Source organism: Argentina silus, assembly GCF_951799395.1.
Source record: "Argentina silus genome assembly, chromosome: X".
NCBI lineage: Eukaryota > Metazoa > Chordata > Actinopteri > Argentiniformes > Argentinidae > Argentina > Argentina silus.
In genome coordinates this window covers 22,719,963-22,733,678 of record NC_139653.1, presented here as the reverse complement: position 1 = coordinate 22,733,678, position 13,716 = coordinate 22,719,963, and the positions used below count along the sequence as shown (strand labels likewise).

Here is a 13,716-nt window from a genome sequence, read left to right as displayed (position 1 = left end):
AAAATGTGTTCACTATCACACTACTGTCTGTGTATGTATGTTTGTGTTTCTGTTGAAGATCATTTTTGTATTGTGATGTTTGTACTGTATAAAGGGTGTGGTAGGTGAAAGTCAACATTCGTTTTACATTCCACCACTAGATGGTGCTCAAAGAAAGTAGTTGGTACAAAAGTTGATCTCGAAAAGTGAACTCGATTTATGTTGTAAAATTCCACCCCACTTATATAACTCTTTAGTCATGCTATCCAAATGAATGGTGGATTGTTTATCTAGGTTAAAGGCTGTTGGAATAGAGGGTGTATTTTCTGCTGCTAATGGAATCAGAGAGATGTATCTTTAATATAGTCAATTTAATCATTCCATATACAATCACAATTTTGGCACTGATATAGCACAACACAATCATGACAACATTCAAAGATTTAATTCAAATGCGTACCTGAAAATCATTTAGTATCAGATACCTCTTCAAAAATGTTTTTATATCTTTAACTTAACTGATTGATACATTAAAATACAGTACATCTTGCATTAAATATTACATAAGACCATCAGTAATTTAGGGCCAGGAGTTTTTCCTGACCATGTGACCTGACCTGACCAGGACAAACTCAGAGCCCTAAGATAAAGTAAACCAGTACAGCAAGTTTCTTTGTTTGGTCATCAGCTTAAAAGTGGTCCAACAGGTTTTGTTCATTGGCAAGTATGAATGAGTATATGAACACATATCCACTTCTAAGACAAAGAGTTATTTTTTTTGCACATTTTGCCTATACATTGTTTAGCACAGGAATACTCAAATATAAATATTAATGTGCCCTAACAAATGTATCTTCTGTGTTCTGTTTAATAATAGTTAGATTTTGGTATAACAATATTATCACATTCTAATCAATTTAAATATCAAATACATATTAAAGTTAGTAATAATACACATCATTAATACAACAATTTATGTGATAACAAAATTTTATTACGAACTGTCAATTTTCTTCTCACTCAAACAGAGTGATGTCAAACTTTTTTTACACCGTTGTTCAGTATTTGAAAACTACGTTCCCTGGCTCCAAAACCGTATGTACTTTAGCCAATTCCTATGACTAGCTATCCTTGCTTATGGTTAGACAAGGCAGACAGCTAGTCATAGAAGTTGGCTAGACAAGGCAGACAGCTAGTCATAGAAGTTGGTTAGACAAGGCAGACAGCTAGTCATAGAAGTTGGTTAGACAAGGCAGACAGCTAGTCATAGAAGTTGGTTAGACAAGGCAGACAGCTAGTCATAGAAGTTGGTTAGACAAGGCAGACAGCTAGTCATAGAAGTTGGTTAGACAAGGCAGACAGCTAGTCATAGAAGTTGGTTAGACAAGGCAGACAGCTAGTCATAGAAGTTGGCTAAAGCACATGCAAATCTGAAGTCAGGCTAAACTAAGTGCAAATTGTCACAAACCTTTAATTACCAGGTGAGGTGATACTGTAACTGTAGAATGAAAACAATGTAACCACAAGGGAAGATTTATCTAACCAACTAAATGTCAGGACAGTTTCCTATACAAGTGAAAAGTAACATACGTAAGTTTTTTTCTTCTCCTATTGACAGTGACCACTTGATAGTGCTTTGTCCTTAACTTGAATGTAAAAAACATTCTAACTCCCCAACAAAGATTAAGTACTTCAGTAATTCAAATGATTGCAGAAAGTGATCAGAGATACAGCTAGATACTGGACGCATGATGCATTCCTTCTCCTACTGAAGAAGGAAACTGCCATGAATTGTTTTTATAGACACAGCACTAAGGTAATATTGTATTTTGAGTTGAAGCTTCTGATGAGTAAATACACCAGCATGAATGTGATTCTTTTTTGTCTTTTGGATTGCGTGTGCACTCCAATGCCATGATTTGGGCAGAGGAGAATCAGCAGGGAACATACAGTATGTGCAGGGAAAGGCCTTACCTAAAGATAACATGTCTCAATTGTAATACATTCAAGTTTTATTACTGTAAATCACTGTTTACAGTAATACATGTTGCCCATTGTCGTACAACTGGAGTGCAAGGAAAACCAGTAACAGTTATGCTATGTAAGAAAAATGTCCTCTAGTCAAACTAATACAAGTAGTCTACAGTCTCTACATCCACTCATATTTCCATATGTCCAGAGAACAGTTATATTGGTCAGTGTAGTCCAAAGCCCTCCCCTATCCCCATTACTGCAGTGCAGGGACGTCCGCTGACCTCAGTATTACCCCAGCCTCTCAGTCACTTGATGCGGTGGCGGACCAGTGAGGACTCATCTGTGATCTCACCGTGGCGATTTCTGCGGCGACAAGGCAGGATGAGGAGGAGGAGCAGGACTAGCAGCACAAGGGCACAGACGCCCATCAGAGCATAAGAGATGACCCAGAGTAGTGGCTCACGTAGCAGGCCTCCCCCTGCACAGTCTGCTGCTACGTCTGCTGAGGAGAAGGGCCCAGCAATCTCTGACACAGCCAGCCCACTGTTCACTAGTGGAGAGATAGAGGCAACAGGAGTCACATCCCTGACATATTGTACAGTATACTGTATACTTTAAACCTTAGACTGAGATACATGGGAATACTTTGAACTTCTAAGGATGTAACAATTTCATTATTATTCTCTTGTGTATTTAATATCAAATATTATTTTTTTCTGTAAAGTGCATTGAAATGATTGTGTATGATGAAATGTGCTATAGAAATAATGATTGATCAACACATTTGACTAGCATGCAGGGGAACATAAAAGCCATTATGGAGTACATGCTATCATACTAGTGCTACAGTATAATCCTACAGATTTTGTTAGGAGATTCAAAGCCTTATTAAAGACTCTAGCCTCCATTTATGTTCAGGGTGCTTCCAACCCTCACCTGCGCAGGTGCTGACAGCGAAGCCCACCCTCTTCTGGGCACGGTCGAAGATCACGTAGAAGCCTTCCATGACCGTAGCACCAATCACCAGGCCGCTGGCTGAGGATGATATGCCGAAGCGGAAGCACTCCATTGTACCATCCACATCTGTGATTGGCTGGATGTACAGCTGCAGGGCACAGCCACACAGAAACATTCATGTCAATCAAAGAGCTGCATGCATCATGCAGATATAAGGCATAAGGATTGTTGCTTGTGAGGTGAAAATGTATAATTTACTGTATGTTCAATTGCTCACCTACTTGTCATTGGGCATGGAATGGTTTTCATGCAGTAATTTATTGAGAGAATATAAAACTGCATTACTTGTATGCATGTGATGAAAAAAACACATACAAGATCCATATTGCCTTAACATGTGAAGGATGACTAGACTCACAGGAGGTTTAAAGTTAATCAATTACAAAACATGGGTGATGTTGTTGTCACCTGGGGGAGGATGGTGATGCGGAAGGACTGGCTTGTGTTGGTGGCTCTCAGGTAGATGGAAAGCTTTGGGAAGAACCTCCATGGCATTTCTCCCTTCAGCCAACAGGCCAGCTTGGTCCCCGCCCAGAACCCAGAGGAGAAATCCTGGATCTGGACCACGGACAGAGAGAGAGAGAGGAGCGGCGGGGGGTGGGGGGGGACAACACACCCAAATTGAATGTTAACAACTGTGGATGTATAAAGCAACAGATACAAGCCATGGCCATTAGGTAAGGTAAAAAGGCCAGTTTCCTCAGTCGACATTGTTTTTGATCAATAAGACACTGTACAGCCTGTCCTCAAACAGCTTTTTAACCCCATGCATGCTTTTACAGTTTCTCCTAGAGATTCACACAGTAAGTAATTTGGTCATGTGGAAAGCTGACATACCAGGGAGGTTCTTGTGATGGCCTCCACCACGGCATTGAACACAATCACAGGCAGTCGCAGCAGAGTGGTCCCGCTGTCAACTATGGCTTTGTCCATGTTATACTAAAACAGACAGACAGAGAGAAAAATGTTTTCACTTCACTGGCTTCTGTAGAAAACCTTTATCAAACAAAGGGCTGTAATGGCAGCCACTGCTCCTGGAAGGGTTCACAAACAGGATTAGCACATTCCTCAGTCTGATGCATGCTTTCTTTCAGTGCTGTTGTTTTACTTCCTCATCGATGTTCACTAGAACTGTTCTAGGGCCAAGGTTTCGTAGTCTTGGTTCCTAATACCTGACTTGCTGTAAAAATGTTAATTGTTACTAACTGTTACCATATTCATACTTAAGGCTCACCCACAGTGTCTCATACTGTACCTCTTTGCAATCCAGGTTTAAATTTTGGTCGCCAACCTCCAGTTTCAATACCTCCACTTGATAGTACCACTCCTCCTTTATAGGGGTGTACCACACTGACCCACTGTACAGAGTTGGTTCAGCTCCTCCCATGATCTGAAACAAAGCCAGTTTTCATTCACTTCTAAAATAACAGTGAAAATAATGACAGTCTGGTAAAACGACAAGGGCATGTGTTGGCACAATTTGGGCATAGCACAGCAGACACTGAGTACACCCTGCCTGCAATCTCTCCCATCTGCCTCTCTCAACGGGTCACGTGGTTGGCTGGACCGTGACCACTTACATTACACCAACAGACCTGCTCAAGGCAGGGTACTTAATTAGCCACTCGCTTAGCCACTCACTAATTAGATTCGGCGTCCAGTGGGGAAGGACATTGGGAGCTTATGCAAGCAATCATGTTTCTAAGAGGCAGCAAGCCACTCAGTCTCATCCACCCTTGAAAGGTTTTTCCGGTCTGGGTGTCGGATGGAGCAATATGCCATGCCTCTGCCTAACGTGCATGAGATGAACAGTCTCAATACTCTTCTTCTTTTACAGTAAAACAGCTAGCCTTTGTCAGTAGCTCTTTTACCCATTCATTCCTCCCTTTCATAGGCCACGCCCAACTCCTCCTGACTACTCACAAGACTCCCCCCTGCGGGGTCGGCACTGGTACTGGCCGACATTCCAACTCCGCACATCTGGAGGGAAAACACATCAGGAATGCCCGTCTGTCGCACCACCGAGTTGAAGAAAGGTTCCACTGACGAGTCAGGCTGAGAGACAGGAAACACAAACACACACACTGGTAATCTTCTTAGATTATAAAGACAGAACAGTGTAACGTCTCACAGTCCTCTTAAATAACAATCCTCAATCTCTGTTTATCACTAGAATGAGGTCCTAACATTTCTCCATGAAAACTAAGTGTTGATTACACTGGGTAATTTGAAAGATGTGTCTTTGGTTTTGGGGAATTCAAATAACTGTGGCAATTTCAGGCAGGTTGACTAAAAGAGGGAGAGGATTTGTCCTCTTTATACTTGACCTCACATGGTTTCTGGACAGAGATACGCATGGGATGCATGACAAATATCCTGAAGAGCATTTTAACCTGAACAAAAGCTGATATCTGCAGTACAAAGTGGTCAGTGTAAGGCTAGATACAGTACCTCACGCCTTATGTTACTGTATGGAGACATCACCATGGTTTAATTCAGAACCATATCAACAGGGAACAGTCTCAGGTTCAGTTTGTTTGCTCTTTGATAACATTCAGCAGCTCTTCACACACACCACGCCTTGGGACACCACTGTGCCAAATCAAACAGACGTGGCCATTTGCATAGATTCCTTTGCTTCCATCCCTGCCCCCCCCCCCCCCCACTCATCCTCCCCATTTACCCGTGCCAGTATGGGGTATGCCAGGCCCAGAATGCCTTGCCAGTTGATCCCCGGGAGGAAGAAGCTGTCGGAGGAGAGGATGCCGGCAATGTTGATGGTGATGGTGCCGTTGGGGCCCTTGGGGATGGAGACGCGGTCGGTTCCCAGCTCGCCCTCCCAGTTCCCTTGGGTGTACCTGACGGCTACTGCCCTGCCCGTGGACTGGTACGTACTAGAGCTGAACACAGACACAGAGATTGGATTAACCAGGCCCCTCTGAGACAAAAGAAACCATATGCAAACAGGCTAAAACTAAGATATATCTTTTCACATAATACCCCTCGAACAGTTCATCCTGGAACAAACTTCTAAATATTTTTAAGTTAGAGAAGCTAGTTTCCTTGCCTGATTTTAAGACTCTGATCAATGAAAATGTTGATAGATGCAGTTGTTTCTAATCCTCAAATGTAGTGGTAACTTTTACACTTTTTATCTTTGTAACATTTTATGTACACAGTGGTACAACCCTGTTTTGCCTTCTTGCCAGGTTCCCCTCGCAAAAGAGGTTTCTAATCTCAATGCATTTTACCTAGTTAAAGGTTAAATAAAATTAATGAATAAATTCTAGAGAGAAAGAATTACAATATCAGAAATTATCAAAAAATTAACCCTAACCCAAACTGGGCCAAACTAGGCCAAATTATTAGCCAAGCACATCAGTCACGTCACGGCAGACTTTTTGCATGACTTTTCATTTGTCATATTACAATGATGGAATGAGTGCTAGACCTTGTCATGATGACAGAGTAGAAATTCAACACAGTCAACACAGACATTTTTGGGGCCATCAAATACAATATGAGAGTATATACTCAATGGCATTGCAAGGATTACTAACTTAAGGATCCATAACTAAATGGATGAAACTATTCCACAGATATATCTATTCCACAGAAATGAAAAACCAAACAAACAATGTGAACAAACTATGAGAATCCCACACTCACAGTGCTGTGTTGAAGTAGTGTGTGATGAAGGGATGTGTTTCCGCAGCCACTGCAAAGTTACTGCTTCCAGTATCAACCAGGATATTCAGCTGTCATTCAAAAGAGAGGGTTTTATCAGTCATTCAGGTTAACCACACAGAACAACTTAACCCTACCCTATTGTAGAAATCCTAGAACACAAAAGTCAGTCAATATTGGCACTTTTATAGGCAGAACTGGGTTTTTGATTATTAAACCTCTGACCTTAGAAGATTGGGAAAAAATAAGACCTGTGGGAACCTTTAGGGCAAACATGACCACCTCCACTCATTGCTCCTATTCTCTCCAGCCTGGTGTTTGTCAGCTGTGTGTTAACGACCAGAAGCGTGTGTGAGCCAGCAGCAGTTGAATTAATGTTGTCTCAAGTATCAATTCAACAAGGGGGAACTAATGAGATAACAGACTTCTGTCACCTCGGCGACCAGCTCAGAAGGGTCATTGCTAAACATTCATCATTAAAGAGGCCATAAACGGGTGCTCTCCGGCTCTGCTCGCAACAAAGGAGTTTATTTACCATTCAAATTCATCCTTAAATCGTGACTGACTTGATGGAAAACAAGTAGACTAGGAAGTGAAACACACAGGAAAGGGTTTCTGGTGGTGTGACCAGGAAAGGGTTTCTAGTGGGGTGACATGCATCCTGTCTCTAGGCTATCTAAAGCAGACAGGGAAAATTGATTTTCTGGATATATGTTTCAATTAAAGGGTCTCATCAAATAAGAGCAGACTCATTCACAGTGCAGATGTAAATTACTCGTAGAGTTCAAACCTTACATAAAGCCCAGTACAAAATATAAAAATCTGCTCCAAATACTTCAGAATATTCTGCATTCCGATGTGGTTTACCCTGTTGTAGAAAAACCAGGTGAGCAGGAAGTGTTAGTGATCAAGCTCTATGTGGCCTCCCAATCTCTGCTTCATCATTGTTCTGGTCTGGGTCCCACCACTCTGACTCATAGTATATGCCACTCACCACACAAATAGCAACACTCATGCCAGGACAAAACCAGAGAGACCGGCCGCCCGAACCTGCTCGGGAAAACCAGGGGCATTTCCTTGTACCGCCTACCTGCACTGTATATGCATCATCCTTCCCTTACCTGGCTGGGCTGCAAGAAAATAGCTCCTCTTCCCCGTCCCTGAGCCAGCATGGCTGCCTGGTTGCCTGTGGTTGAGCTTTGCCTAGCTAATTGGCAGCGGCTCAGTGACTACGTGCATCTGCTACCTGTTTGTAATACTTAGATGTGAGGCCCTCCAGCCGGCACCTTAACCTAGCTGCAATGGGCTAACAGATGTGGCAATTAGTGGCTCATTTGAATTGCACCTCGTTTAACACCAGGGCCCTTAATTACATCATAGGCACAGTTTGAGATTACGTGTTAACACCCCCTCCCCCCCAAAATAAACTTTACTGATGTCAGTTAGACCATGCATTCCACTGATATGCAATGGGCAATGACAAGGCAGAATTAACTTGATGAGTTTAATATAATATGTAATATGCCATTTAGCAGACACTTTCATCCAAAGCGACTTACAGTGCAGTGAGTCCATATTTTTTATTGATTATATTATCTCAGCAGGAATGGAACCCACAACCTTAGCATTGCTAGCACTCTACCAAGTGAGACACACAAGACCTTGTGGAAACTATAGAGACCTTGACGCACCACATCTAGCCAGATAGCATCCTCCTCTATGCAGTCCTATGTACAGATAGAGTCTGAGACTTTGCCATGTAATGAAATAAAAATTACCCCACCAAGACACAGTTGGTAATAAAATCCTTCTTCACCACAGTGGTTGTCCACTTTGATGGGCATCAAGCGTGACATATTTCTCTAGCAAAGTAATTTAAAGTAAAGGGGGATAGAGAGCTAACTTTGTCCAAATCCCGTTTGTTTATTTTTTGTAAGGCACATTTGGCTACCTTGATGCCTGTCAAAGGGGGCAACCACACAATGAACCATCACAATTAGTGAAAGAAATATTTTATCATGAACTGTGTTTTGCAGGGTCATTTTTATTTAGATAAAGTGGAAATGGTTATGGTTTAGATAAAGGTAAAGTGTCTGACTGTCCATAGGACTGCATAGAGGAGGATTCTATTCGGCTACACCACACCATGCAGCACTCTCTGAGCCTTTGTGCCTCCTAATCCCAGTCAGCTGCCTAGCCAGTGGAACACTAGTAGAGGCCTTAGCAGCATCATGTGAACTCATGTGAGTGAGGGCTTACTTTCATCCAGTGTCAGACCCAGAGGCCCAGGGCATCTTCACTACCCCCTCGCCCTAGTCGGATAGCATCCTCCTCTATGCAGTCTTGTGGACAGAGAGCCTGAGACTTTGTCATGTATCTAAATAAAAATTACCCTGCCAAGACACAATTCCTTCTTTCACTGACTGATGGTTTGTCGTATGGTTGCCCCCTTTAACAGGTATCAACAGCCTTGCAAAAAAATTAATAAACACACTTTTCAACTACTCCAGGGGTATGAATCGAGGGAGTTAAGGAGCTAACTTTAGCACCAACTCGGAATTTGTTCAAAGTTAGCAAGCTAACTCCCTTTACTTGCTATTAAATTACTTTGCAAGAGAAATTTGACACGTTTGATGCCCGTCAAAGGGGAAAACCCCCTGACGAACCATCAGAGTCAATGAAAGGAGGATTTTAATACAAACTGTGTTTTGGCGGGGTCATTTACATTTGATACATGGCAAAGTCTCCGACTCCATGTGTCCACTAGCTCCGATGCGGCACTCCGGCTTGCCGGAGCTTGCAACTTATAGGTGCAATATGTAGCTTTTACACTGGATCATGTCAGTAGATAACCATGCTGAATAATTACTTACTTATTGGTAGTCTGTGACAGTGCATGCACCTGCCAAGACCCATCCCTTCTGCCTGAATTTACTTTTCCAAAATGTTTGGGATGTTTCTGTGTGTCTACCACTTGCTGTGGGCCTGTAAACTGCGACTTGTGTGTGTGGCTCATTGGCTATCCACTGTACTGCCTGGGGGCCACACGCATTTCTCAGTGCTGGAAGCCGACCTAAGCAACAGAAGCCTTCGTGTGCAAATAAGTTTGTAACATTCTTTTGGTCCTAGTACACGTTTGACATTACAGCATATCTGAGTTTTGTTTGGGGGATGACGAGTTAACTTAGCATGCGAGTGTCTCTGCTGGCTGGCAACATTTCCGAACTAAATAATTGAATTTCAACCACACAGGTCCTTTGCTAGTTTCAAGGTCATGTAACTAAGACATTTGGTGGATAAAAACATGAAAATAATAGACAGATTCATTGTTTCAGTTAGAAGTAGTTTGCATTGAGAAAGGGGAGGGACAGAGGATCGGAGACACTATTCTGAATTCCCATTGCAGTGAATAGAGGCCGCAATCCTGCATGGTGCCTTTAATTCATCATGAGTGCCCTTACCTGTTTCGGCATCCTTTATCCCAGTTTTGAATCATTGTACTCTCCATCATCTGAGATTTTCGGAGCGGAAATGCAATTGCAATGCGGGGTGCCATTTTTTGAGTTTTCCACCGTGGGTTCGGGTAATGAAGAGTATAAAGTTAATTTTTATGGATATTAAGCAGCCTTTAGGATATTTCGTGGGGCGGGAGAAAATCTCAGATTTTGGAGAGTTCGTGGATATTTTCAAAACAGTGATAAGTGATGCCGAAACAGGTACGGGCACTTGCCTGTTTTGCAAGGGTTGAATTAAGTCGCAAGCTTCTGTAAGCCAATACCAGGAGACACTCCATCTCATGAAATCTTGTGTTGGAGCTATCTGTCCACAAGACTGCATAGAGGTTGATGCTATCCGGCTACCCCTCGCCCAAGCCCTAGGGACAAACAGTCTTTCCTCACCCTCACATTGTATCACATGCTGCATAGACCAGCCCTTCTGTGCAAACTGACAAAGCCATATAGCTACATATCATACATGTAAAGTGATGGGTGGCCGTATATACTGCTTACAGTAATTTTCAATTCTTAAATACAAGCATTTAGTACAAAAAACTCAGCAATTGTGTGCATGATCATTAATTATTTCCTCCATCCCCATACAATAACATGCTGAAGACTTAAGACATTAATATATCCATGGCAGTAATTGAATGATGTACATAGGCTATACCGTTTGACCTGGGGTTCCAATCGCCATCTCCATGTAATAGCCTCTGCCTGAATCGCCTTGCAAGTTATTGACCATGTCCAGAAAGTTCACAATTCCAGCTGGATCAGATGCCAAGGAGAGTCCATTTCCAGAAGTTTGTATTTGCTGAAGAGGAGTTAAATCCAAGTCCAATGTAAAGTTAAACTTCCCTGTATAGATTTTAAGTGGAATTGTATAGTAAGATGTTGACGTTCCAAAATAGAACAGAAGAAAAAATGCCCGAAGGTGAAAATAATTGCGATGGTAAACCATGGCAAATAATGTTGAGGGCAACCTCTGAGAAAAAATCGAGCTCCACGTTCAAGTATGCTTCTTAGTTTTCAACTTAACCATCATGAAACCTCCAATGTGAATACCATCGTGAACAGGCTGCTTCCTCACCTAAGTTGAAGAAACATGTCACAACTCCAGTTTTTCACAAAGACGAGTACAACTTCTTAGGTGCACCAGCGCAAGTGCACTCCTCACTAAAGAAAAGTTCACTCATTCAGAATGGACAACTTCCTCATTCCTGAATTCGATATGACGGATGTGACGAGTCCCAGAACTTTTTTCCCATAATGATTATGGCTACTTTGGACACTAAAGAATGATGTGACATTGATTCACTAATAAGAATAATTATGATTGCATTGTATACATTTCTGTGGAAATCATAATAATATCGTCGTTCTGTTATTTGCATACATCTTTGTAATTGGACTGTTCCACCCCTCCTTCAACCACTGATCCATATGATCACATGAATATAATCCTTGTAGCGGCTGCTTAAGTGTTGTTAAGGTTGTGGCCCTCGGGGCCATTAGTCAATCTTGTGATGGGTGGGGTGGGGATGATTGCCACACTGTCCAGTCTGTCACCACAAACAGAGGGAGACCTCAGTGGTCAGGGGATCAATGTTTCACACCACATCTCCATGCTTTATTCTTCATGGTAGTACAGAGATACAGTAAGCACTGTCTCCCTCCAGAGCTCCAATGAGTTCCACTGGGGCTAAAACTGTTCCAGTATCACATGCTCTCTCAATGAAGCTCTACTCTCCCTACAGCGAGGTAGTTACTTTTAGCTGCCTGGGAAAAGTATTCCTAAGAAGGCTCTCTATATCGACACTGCTGACTGTGTTGATGGCATTATAAAATGCTGAAATGGGGAATGCTCATCCAATGAAATAATACAGAAGGTAGTACCAAGGCTTCCTTTGTGCCTTTTTGATAAGACCAGTCCGTCAGTCAACAGTCTCTCAGAACGGTTGTCCGGCAGCACACAGGCTGCCTGTCAAATACCCAGATTGTGATCAGACAGAATAATGTCCTTAGTTCTATGAAAAACATAATTATCATAAATTCATAGCATATCAATTCAATGTGCACATTTGTGCAAGGACTAAATGGGCATATTGTCTGCCATCAGACAGTCAGCCAATAGAAACATTGAACACAGCCTTGAACTCTGCTCACTGACAGCCAGAAGAGGGCACTCTTTGCCACTAACTTCCTGTCATCTGAGATAAGGGCACCATGACACACTAGTGAGCAAATTAGTCAGATTAGGAGACTCTACAGCCTCACAGTTTGCTGTGCAAAGCTTCTTTACTGGAACATTGGTTCCTAATCTTCACAGAGCTCTGATCGCAGGGAGATGACCACACAGAGAAAAACAGCCTTCCTTTCACCATCACAGCACCACAGCCCCTACCTCCTCCATCACAGCACACCCACACCCACACCCAATCATCTTCAGTGTAGTCACCTCCCAACCCTTAAAGCATGTCAATTTTGTCATTTTGAGTTAATTTATTTTAGCAGATGAAAATGTACTGTCTGAATATGACTGACCATCCTTAAGATCAAAATTATAGTTTGTAACCATATTTAAAGCTGTACAGTGTTTACAAACAATGGAGTAAAACAAGCAATATTTGGGGTTCTGATGTGGTACAGTTGCACTAAGCTCATGAGGCATTTATAAGTTATATTCTCATTTACATTTTTTTGTAAAGATTTTGTCTGGCTGGCACAGTGTGTTTCCCTAAATGTAGGCTGATCAACCCCTTTGAAGGGAGTAACGTACTCTTGACTTGACAACATGATAGTGTGATATTTGCCAATTATGTACATTGTATGAGCATTGTGAGCATTGTAGATGCATGCTTCACTAATGAACCCTTGTCATCAATTGAATTAGTTACTTTTAATTAGTTACCTTATTACTTTCAATATTGTGGTTATTAAGACCACATCAAAACCACTGTCCATATAAGACACTTTATGGAGGTGCATGCTCTGAGAGGGCCATATTGGCCCTGAGGTTGTCCACCTGTTACCATGCCGAAGTGCACACTGGTGTATAATCACGCTGCAAGCCTTGAACAGGCCTAATGGATGGGACATCTCTAAGTACATAATGCTTGTCTTAGACGTGATGCATCTGTTGGCATATACATGCCTTATTGGATACTGTGTAATTACAGGCAGGGAAGAGCTGGACAATCTGGGATTAAAGGGATGTACTGTAATGACCGGGCCACATGTTTCTGCTGCAAATCTCATTTTCTATCCTCACCCTGCTTATCCAGGCCTCTTGGCATTGTTTAGGGAGATACTCTTCTTCTTTTAGTGCAAATCCTTTTCTGCATATTTTAGTTGAAGGAGCAGTTTTGATACCTCATTGCAAATTCAGCTAGGTATTTTAGATATTTTATGATATTTGAAAGACTAGATAGATTGTTCTGATATGTCTAGCAGTTAAGAAATTATTTGATTAAGGATGCCTCATTCTAGTCTCATGGAGTTACAGGTCACATTTTACTGTGGTTGAAACATTTACCTTTACCAGTATCATTATGTTTAC

General features: G+C 42.0%; 1 protein-coding gene across 1 annotated transcript; it reads right to left on the bottom strand.

Annotated features, from left to right (window-relative positions):
- Positions 1-321: 321 nt before the first annotated feature.
- bace2 (beta-secretase 2) lies at positions 322-11,338 on the bottom strand. The gene is made up of 9 exons (XM_083695608.1): positions 10,828-11,338; positions 6,640-6,728; positions 5,654-5,870; positions 4,894-5,025; positions 4,226-4,360; positions 3,808-3,909; positions 3,379-3,528; positions 2,890-3,058; positions 322-2,503 (listed from the first exon to the last, which is right to left on the bottom strand). The coding sequence occupies exons 1-9, from the start codon at positions 11,116-11,118 to the stop codon at positions 2,259-2,261; spliced, it is 1,530 nt and encodes a 509-aa protein (XP_083551734.1). The 5' UTR covers positions 11,119-11,338; the 3' UTR covers positions 322-2,258.
- Between the last annotated feature and the right edge of the window lie 2,378 nt (positions 11,339-13,716).

What these genes read in the sequence shown, in the direction of transcription:
- bace2 (XM_083695608.1), bottom strand. Translation starts at nt 11,118, where the DNA reads ATGGTTTACCATCGCAATTATTTTCACCTTCGGGCATTTTTTCTTCTG. An exon ending in TTGGAACCCCAGGTCAAACG is followed by an intron (nt 6,729 to 10,827) that starts GTATAGCCTATG and finishes TTTGAATGACAG; the next exon opens with CTGAATATCCTGGTTGATAC. An exon ending in GCATCACCATCCTCCCCCAG is followed by an intron (nt 3,059 to 3,378) that starts GTGACAACAACA and finishes TGTGCCCTGCAG; the next exon opens with CTGTACATCCAGCCAATCAC.